The sequence below is a fragment of the Equus przewalskii genome, chromosome 1 (assembly GCF_037783145.1).
Source record: "Equus przewalskii isolate Varuska chromosome 1, EquPr2, whole genome shotgun sequence".
Classification (NCBI taxonomy): Eukaryota; Metazoa; Chordata; class Mammalia; order Perissodactyla; family Equidae; genus Equus; species Equus przewalskii.
The window spans coordinates 83,502,501-83,512,182 of NC_091831.1; the positions used below are offsets into that span (position 1 = coordinate 83,502,501).

Genomic DNA, 9,682 nt, shown 5'->3' on the forward strand with positions numbered 1-9,682 from the left:
ACAAATGGTCCTCAGCGATCACGCCTCCTGGGTGAATCCAGGGAGGAGCACGGGCTTGGTAGAGAGGCTCGTGGCTACCTCCATCCCACAGCTGGGACCTGGAGGACCTGAGACTCAGAGGTGTAAAGCAACCTGCCCAAACTCACACAGCCATTAAATAATGGGGTCCAGATACAAACCCAAGTCTGTATGATGCCAGATCTTGCTCTAAAAATTCCCTTAACCTCAGGCTTCAAGGCTGTTTTGATGATAAAGAAATTGGGTTAATTACGCAGAGTTCAGGGACAGAATTGTTTAGGGAGCATGGGTAGAAATCTCCTTGTCACATCTTATCCAAACAGACACAGCAGCAAATGCTGCCATGTGCCCAGATCCTTCCATGGTACCCATGCCCGTCAGGATAGAACCGAAACCTCAGGGCTTGACACACAGTGCGCCCTCCGGTCTCAGCCTCTACCTGCCCTGCCAGCCTTGTTGCTCAGGTGACACATGGCAGACTTGAAGACTGCCAGGTATGCAAAGATGGGGTCAGCAGCACACCGGCTCTCTCCACCTGCCCACCATGTGCACACACACGATTAGCCAAGGTCATGGGATGCCTGCCGCCCTCCTCATGGGCCCCCTCCATGTCCATGCTCAAGTCACCTGAAACAGCTTGCAAGTCCGAAACACACCAGCCCAGTCCACACCTCCAGGACCCGGCACAGCCCGTCCCTGTTCTTCTGGTGCCTCCTCAACACGAGGGACTCTGCCAAGATCAAACTGGAATTTGAACTCCAGGTAGTGATGCCAACGACAGATATTTTGATGACATATGGAGTGTCACCACATCATTACACACACCACTGTGCCCCACTTTCCTCACGAGTTCCCTCATCGTCATTGATCCCACAAGCAACTCCCAACTTTCAGGAAACATCAGAATCATTCCAGGAGCATGTGGAAAGCGCAGATTCCAGAGTCCCACACTAGGAGACGCAGCTAAGGGAGTGCAGGATGGGGCCCAGGAATCTGTATTTTCATGAGTGGCCCATGTGATTCGATGCACATGGCCCTGGAGCTCCACTTTGATAACACTGCTCATAGAGGAATACCCTATTTCAGATATTCTCTAAGTCCCATATAATGGTCATGTGTATTTACGACCATTCATATGTTCTTCACGAGTGCGAAGTTAGAGGTCATTTTTACAGAGCATGACCAAAATTAACCAGCGATCAGTAAAATCTACCTGTCACCTGTCATAAATGTCACTCACCTGCATTTGACTCGGCTTATAAAGATGGGTCGCATTTGGCCATTCACAAGATCGAGTCTTGAATTCAACTGACAGTTTACAGTCTGGTTATTTTGGCTACCGGCTAGCAGAGGCAGGAGGATTTTCCTGGCGCCACAGTCTTTTAGCAAAAAGGGCCATTTGGAACTGAACATGACAAATGAAACACACCAAGGCCAAACATAACGTCTGGTATTTGAGTCAAGAGCAGCCACAGCTGCATGAAACTGTGGTGGACGCACTGTGCTCAGAAGCAGTGAATGGGACAGAAACCCAAGGCTCCGGCTGACCACCAGCCAGGGCTGCTCACTGGTGGGGAACAACACCAGCTCTTCCGAAATGGCCAAGTACAGCAAGACCACAGCAGAGTTCCTGGATGGAGAGGGTTCCAGAAAAATCTTCACTGCTTCATTCACTAATTCACTCAATAAACACGTGCCAAGCCCAATGCTAGAGACAAGGGCTGCAAAGATGATTTATACGGCCACGTCCCTCCCAGACCAGAGGAACCAACCACCAGGCATGCAGATGAAACTCAAGGCCACATGGCTGTCACCAAAATCAGTAGGAATGGAATGTCTGTGGGCTGGGAGACCAGAGAAGGGAGCAGAAAGATGAGAGAAGTAACATTGATCCAGGGCTCAAAGGGCTGAAGAGGAGTCAACCATCCAAACGGACAAAGTAGAGGATGGAATGCAAGGTGCAGGGAACATCATGTACAAAGGCAGGGAGGCAGGAAAGAGCAGAGCTCCGCAGAGAACAGCAAGCAGGTCAGAAAAACTAGAGCCCAAAGTGAGTGGAAGGGAGTGGCAAACGATGAGCCTGGAGAAGAGGGCCAGGCCAGGAATGCTGGGTTTGCTGCTGAAAGCTGGCCAGCAAGCTCAAGTTGATTCCAGAAAGATCGCTTGGATGTAGAGAACGGACTGAGCGAGAGGGCTGAGACAGGAAGAGGGGGAGCGCTAGGCAGCATCGTGGATCCGCTTGGCTGTGTAGCCCCCTTCTTGGAGAATCCACATAGAGCTAACACAAGGGATGGTCACACATGTGCCAGGACACCCCATGCCAGTCCCTACTAACTAGCCCACATGGAGGCTTGAACCCAAATCAGCCCTTTCCAGCAGCTTCTGGAAACAGGACACAAGAGGGAAGGGCTGGGGCTGGGAGAGGAGCAACACTGGGAAGGAGGGCCTTGGGGGACCAGGAAATGCCAGGTGGCCCTTGCATCTTTGTCCAGAGCTGCAGAGGCCGGGAGGGGCCAACCATAAGCCCCCACCCCAGGAAGGCCCTCTGTGCACAGGGACTGAGGATTTCCAGAAGCAAACTGCAGGGGTGGGTGGCAGTAATTCACATCCCTGAGCCCCAGGTCAGCAGGAAAGAGGGGCAGGGTAGTTGTCTGAGCCTGTTGTAGCCAGAGGAGCAGGAAGGGGAATTTGGAAAATCTGGAAGGGCCAGCAGGAGAGGGAATGAGGGAGCCCAGTCTTGGAGGAGAGAGACCAAGAAGGGAGGGGGCTCGCCTCACCCTGGAGAGCATGCGCTTTCCTGGAAGACAGGGGCAGAAGGGATATCAGCTTTCCCCAAGCTTGGAGCACCTTAATCCACACCACAGCCCTGCGAAGAAGGCATCGCTAGGCTGAAGCGAATGAAATCGCCAGTATCCAGCCACGTCTGACCTGCAAAGACGGCAAATGCACGTGGTTCCATCTAATATCAGCCCCATTTTAAAGAGGAGGACCTGGTTAGAGGAAGGGACCTGCCCGCGGTCCCACGGTTAATAAGCGGCAGAGCTGAATTGGAACTCTGGTCAGTCTGACTCTGAAACCCTGCCAGCCAGCCTTTGCAAAGGAGGAAAGGGGAGTGGGGCCGGCGCTACAGCAGGAGGCGAGCTGAGGTGCAGCGGGTGGAGTGGCAGAGTCAGGTTGGAGATGGACACCAAGGTCCCTGCCAGAGCCCAACTTGGCCCACTCACGGAATCCAGGGCCCGGTGAGCTCCTGGGAGCGCTGGGACGATGCTCAGCCAGGTGAGAAGATGCCCCCAGTGGAGAGGCAACTGCCCAGGGGCTTCTGAACCCTCACCTCCCTGGCAGCCCTGGGATGGCCCCGCCTCTCCGGTCCTCGTCCCTCCCAAACAGACTTGGGCCTGGAGCCCCTAATGGAATGACTCTCCTAGACAGAGCTGTCGCTTTCCCCACACAATTTGGAACCTCAGAGGCCTCCTCACCCTGTGAACACAAGAGCACAGTTCCTTAGGGGAGAGAGACCAGCTTGAAGGGCTGTGACTGAGGGAGCATCCGTCCCTTCAAAGTGTCTGTCCCGTACAGCCTCCAGCAGCACTGTTCTTCACCTGGATCACCCCGGGGTGGTCACATCCACTTCCCAGGGCTCTGAACTGGGGCCACACTGACCACTTCAGGGCTTTCTGGGTGATCTGGCCCCCCACAAGGGCCCTCACACCCAGATTGTCCCTCACTTCCCACTGTGAACCTTGGAGATGCCCAGTGAGGACCAGGAGACCTCAGGTCCCCCAGGTACACCCCAGGGGGTGGCGACTGGGGAGGGGGGATTATTGTGCACAATCCGTGAGATGGTGTCCCAGGATCGAGTGCCCAGGCAGCTCTCAAGACAAGGTGGGAACACAGGCCAACCCTAGGGGAGGCCTCCGTGCAGCCTGCCATCCTCATCAGTCGGCAGAAAATTAATGAATGAAACCCTCCGTCAATCTCCCCATGAGGGAAGAAGGGAGAAGGGGAGAAGGACGTCTGCTTTGTTTCCTGCAATTTCAGCGACAGCTCCTGTCTCCCAGGGCCCCAGCGCGCACACATTTTCCCCGCGCCCCTCGCCTCCTCCACTCGCGCTCGCAGGGCTGGTGGCCCCCACGGCTCAGGCGAGGACACCAAGGCTGCGGGAGCCCCAGTTCACTCGAGGGGCCGCCGATCCCCTCGCCCCGGCTGTGCGGCTCTGCGCCCCGGGCTCTGGGAAGCCCACTGGCGCCGCGTCCCTCCCCAGGCGCCCGGGGCCGGCAGCGCGCACTGCTTTCCGAGGGCCCCCGGATCCGGCCGGCCTCCTCCTCCGCCCCCGGGTCCCCCGAGGGCGCGGGCCCGCCCGGCCTCACCTGCTCCGGCGGCCGCGGCGCTCCCTGCGTGCGAAGCGGACCTCCCTGCCCGTGCACCAGCTCGACCCGGCTCCTTCCCGGCTGCCGCCCGCGCCCGCGCCCGCCCCCGCCCAGCCAGCTGCCCGCGCCGCCCACGGGACGCTCCGGCCACCCGCCCGCCCGGGGACCCGGCGCCCGCCCCAGGAGCCGCGCCCTCGAGCCCTGGTTGCCCGCCCCGGAGATGCAGCCCTACACGTGGGTCTCCCCCCACCACGCCACCCGGCCCTGCACGCCAGCACGCTGTAACTGCGTGGCTCTCTCTCACTCTCTCTCTCTGAGCCTCAGTTTTCCCATCCATGAAATGGGCATGAGAAGACCTGCCTTTCATAAACTCCTTCACAAATGTTAATTGCAGGCTTCCTATGAGCTGGCTCTCCTGCTGGGCACACAGAGCTGAACAAGGCAGGGTCCCATCCTTGTGCCATCCTGGAACTCCCAGCCCTGAGGGAGAAGATGGACAAGGGACAAGGAAACAAGTATATAAGTTAGGGCAGAGAGCTGCTGTGGGGAAATGGGTCAGCCTTAGATGGGTAGTCCAGGTGGAGGGCACAGCAAGTGCAAAGGCCCTGAGGCTGGAGGCATTTGGCCACTGGAGACCACAGGAGGGCAATGTGGCTGGAGAATGTAAGCAAGAGGGCTTCCAGAGGGGCAGGTGGAACAGTGAGGGAGGGCCTCTCAATCCTGGAAGGGCCTCCAAGGTGGCTGTAACGAGAGTTAAATGAGAACGCACTGCTTTGGCGTCCAGGTGACAGAACTTGGCTGAAATGGAGCAACATTTGTTGCAAGGGCTGCTCCTATTTTGAAAACACTAACATAATTTCCTGCCTCAAGGAGCCCACACCATAAACTCACTTATGTGGCTGGAGGATCTCCTGAGAGTAACAGATCCGCTTCAAGGGCACCTCCTAAATATTGGACACGCACGGCTCTCCATAAGGCCTTCCACGGCTTGAACTCAGAAACAGAGCAGAGCGGGGGTCACCAGGAGCTGGGGGAGGGGGACATGGGGAGATATAGGTCAAAGGGCACCAACTCCCAGCTGTAAGAGCAACAATTTCTGGGCACCTAGGGTACAGCACGGTGATTACAGTTAACAGTTAACAATACTGTCTTGTACACTTGAAAGCTGCTAAGAGAGATTTTAAATGTTCTCACCACAAAAAGGAAATAGTAATTATGTGACGGGATGGAGCTCTGAGCTGATGCTATAGTGGAAATCATTTTGCAATATATAAATTTATCAAATCAACACAGTGTGCACCTTAAACTTACATAATGCTATGTGTCAATTATATCTCAATAAAGCTGGAAAAAAAACCTTCCATGGCTCCTCATGAGCCACAGGACATGGCCCAGACCACCCAGTCATGCCCCCCACACACACTAAATAACCCCAGAGGCACTATTCATGGTGACATCTATGGAAACGCCCCGGAGTTGTGGGCAGTGGCCCTTTCTAGAATGGCAACTGCCATTTACGGCACATGTGGACTCTACAGACATTACCCTATTTGAGCGTCACAGCAGCTCTGAGAGGTGGCCCTTTTTATTCCTCTTTTACTGATGAAGCCCAGTGAGTCTCAAAGATTGAGCAACTTCCATAAAGTCACTCAGCTAAGAAATGCTCAGATCCAGCCTGCCCAATGCCCAAGCCCCGCTCCCCCCCGGGGTTTGCACCTGTCATTTCTCCTTTTGGGCCCACTCTCCTCCCTGCCTTGACTACCCGGAAAACTGCTGCTCCTCCTCACACCCCAGCTCCAATGTCCCCTCTGCCTTCTGTGCTCTGCTGCGGAGGCAAGTGGCGCAGCCTGGTTGTATGTCTGCACAAGCATCCTTGGCTCCCTCCCCCGCATCTAGGGCACTGTTCTTGTCTCTGCCCCCAGAGCCCAGCATGGGTCCACACACAATGGCAGCGTCTGACAAAGGAAGGAAGGAATGCATTTAATGGGACCTCATTGTAACGGTGGCTTCCTGGAGTCTAAAGTGGAGACTGTTTCCCAGCCAGAAACCGCTCAACTATAGACATCTGTTCTCTGTGTGGATGAGAACTTAACACTGTCACCTCCTCCTCGTGGGGCAGCCAAGTGGGGACTGTGCTGCCTGCAGCCTCTGCGGCCGTGCTGGTGACCCTTGAGGCAGGCTGCCACACAGACACGCTGGGAATGCTGCCCAGCCTGGGCCCTAGCCCCCAGGGGTCAGAGGACAGCCGAGGAGCAGAGAGGGCAGAGAAGGTGGCGGACGGCTCCCATGCCAGCGGAAGCCCCTGCTCTTATTCCATCCTCACACCCATCTGGTGGGTGTGATCATCCCATTTCACAGGCGAGAAAACTGAGGCTGGAAGAAGTGGAGTGACTTGTCTCAGTCACCCAAGTTGTAGACAGTGGGGCTGGGATCTGAGCCCAAAGTCCAAGCTCCTTCTCCAGCACCGTCTTGGCGCCCCTGAGAGGGGCAGGGAGCTCCTCGTAGCAGACATTCCTAGTTAAACCAGCGCAGCAGGAGCTGGAGTCAGACCCTTTGAGTCTGCTGGGGAAGGAAACAGCGCCCCCTGGTGGCTGCAGAGCCCGGCACGGAGCATAGCGGGAGCATCCGCAGCTCCTCAAGAAAGCAGAGCCGGTGAACAAGAAACTGGGAGCTGTCCTTCCCTCCTGGCTGGCATCAGGGCCAGGACCCCCGTCTAAGAGGTCCTGCCAGCGGCCAGGCTGCATTCCACAGTCTCTGAGGAAGGGGCTCAGCAGGGTTTGCCCTGCGCCATAAATCTGGCAGTTCTGTCTCACCTCACAGACATGGATCCTCTTTCATAGCTTAGTGACAGACCTCACTTCCCGCCCCCTTAGGAATGCTCCACGTGAATCACCTTGGAGTCAAACAGGAGCAGGTGTGTTGGGCCCTCGACAGCTCGCAGTTTGACCTCTCAGTCTGCTGCAGGGTCAGTGTTCTCCTTGGTCTATGAGAAAGCTGGGATCAGGGAAGGGGGCTGGACCCCAACGACACCCTGGCAGGCGATTCGCTGTTACTTTTGCCGCCTGGAGAGCCAGGGTGGTGAGTGGTCACGAGCTGGGCATGGGAGGCAGCTCCCCGAGCCTCCGACGCCCTCCCTTCCATAAGATGGAGATAGTAAGACAATCCTCCTCGAGGGCTGCCATGAGGTGAAATGAGATGACATGTAAACAGCTTTGAGCAGAGACCCCGGCAGGAAACGCACCCTGGAAATCTGTGGCTGCTGGTATAATTCCTGTGGCCTGTGCGCTTGTCTACCTCCTCATGCCTCCCCCCACAGCTAATGAGCAGTCCCCACCAATTCTAGTCTGAAACCTCTCCACCCACACGGCATGACCCCTACCTAGCGCCTGAATTAGTCCCACACACTCCTAACAGGCCCCACGCTCTCAGCCACTGGGAGCTTCTAAAATCGGTCTGACTCTATTTCTCCTTTAGCCCCGCCCAAGGGTGCCTCCCCCAGATCTTTCTCCACTTAAACTCTTTATTTTTAGGGAATATCATTGCGTTTCGCATATCCAGGCTTGTGTCAACGTTGCTTCCACAGCCTGGACTCACAGAGCTCGTTTTCCACTTGGAAATCTCCAGCTCCTTCTTGGAGGCCCAGCCTACACAACCAGTCCTGTGTGGAATGTCCCTCACCCCCCCACCTGCTCCTTCTCAAGGGAAGCTGACAAGTGGGTCCCCCCACCCAGAGCTCCTGGGCAACTGTCCTGCTCTTTTCCCAGAAGACTCTTAGCAAAGGAATGTCGATCAGCCATCCAGGAAAATCAGCTTCTTTTCCCGTTCTTATGAACAGAGAAACAGAGAGTCCCATATATTTAGAAATCAACAGCACAAAAGGGATAGGTCAAGATAAACAAACAAAATAATTGACCTGAAAAGAAACTGAAGTAACTCAGGGATAGAGCTTTAAGAGAGCAAAAACTTCCAGTAATCCTTCGACAAATTAACAAAGTTGCTGAACCCATAAGACAAGACCAAGAAAGAACTCTTGGACGTCAATCGTATGATTACGGAAATAGCAAAACATTTTATCGGAAGGGATGGGAGGAAGAGGGAAGGATGTGTCTCGTAATATAGAGCAAAACCACAAAAAGATGGGAAATGTGGGAGCAAAAATAAAAGACATAGATGATTAATGCAAAGGATCCAATACCTGATTAATAAAATTTCCAGGAAGGGAGAACCAAGAAAATGAAAGGGAGCATATCATTCAGAGCCCAAGCAGGGGGCAGGATTCACCCCCAGTCCCCAAATGAAGGGACATGAATGGGAGGGTCACCTTCAGAGGGGTGGGCAGGGTTAAGGGAAAATAGAAGGACTGGTGAGGCACCCAGAGACGAGCAGAAGCAGTTACCCGCCTACGGCTAAAGGAACAAGGGACAAAACCATGTCATCAGAGCCAGGGGGCCACCCACTGAGCTGCTATAATGGAGGCAGGCCGCCATCACCAGAGACTCAGCATTGAAGCAAGGGGAAGTAGGGAGGACGTCTACCCACCTCTCCTTCGCTTCCAGGCTCCTGTGGGTTCCGGCCATTGACCAAATCCAACTGGAGTCCAGCCGGCAAAGGGTCATCCAGCCTCCCTGGGCCTAGAGAAGGACAGAGAACAAAGAGGGAGAAAGGATCTGTGTGGGGTGTAAACAGAAAGCAGCCAGCACAAGGAATTATCAATAAAAGAAAGTTTTCCAGGGGTGTAGAGTGAAAGGATCCCCTGGGTGCTGGTCCACACCCAGACAAGTCACTGTAAGATTTCACAACACCAAGGATAAACAGAAGACTCTAAAATGCCCCACAAGGAGGAAAATGTTGCTAACAACAACAACAAAAGGGATAATTGACCATTATCATTTTTTTTAACCAGCAGAATGGATTTATTGGAGAATGGCAAAGAATTGCAGTTGAGGGCACGCCACAATAACAAACCGCATGCAAGTCAGGAGAAAACAAGGGAGGGAAACACTTTTGTGAAGCTGGGAGAGGCTGTTGTAAACAGAGTCCATTGGAGGAGACCAGGAGCTCCAGGGGCAGTAGCTTTTCTTTTTTTATTATTTAATTATTTTATTGAAGTGATATTGGTTTATAACATCATATAATTTCAGGTGTACATTATCATATATCAGTTTCTGTATAGACTGCATCGTGCTCACCCCCAATAGTCTAGTTTTAATCCGTCGCCATGACAGGTGCCCCTTTACCTCTTACCTCGTTCCCCTCTGGGAACCACTAATCTGTTCTCTTTGTCCATGTGTTTGTTT

The 9,682-nt window shown here is 54.3% G+C and overlaps 1 protein-coding gene across 3 annotated transcripts in view; it reads right to left on the bottom strand.

Annotated features, from left to right (window-relative positions):
* LOC103550399 (neuropeptide Y receptor type 4-2) overlaps positions 1-9,073 on the bottom strand; it is a 12,811-nt gene extending 3,738 nt beyond the window's left edge. Inside the window, exon 1 of one of the 3 annotated variants that reach the window (XM_008519259.2) lies at positions 8,925-9,073. In XM_008519259.2, the coding sequence (XP_008517481.2) occupies positions 8,925-9,001 (77 nt within the window). In that variant the 5' untranslated portion in view covers positions 9,002-9,073. Of the gene's footprint in view, positions 1-645; positions 751-4,385; positions 4,476-8,924 lie in introns of those variants that run through there. The other 2 variants (XM_070616268.1, XM_070616277.1) reach the window with 2 other exon arrangements.
* Positions 9,074-9,682: the final 609 nt, after the last annotated feature.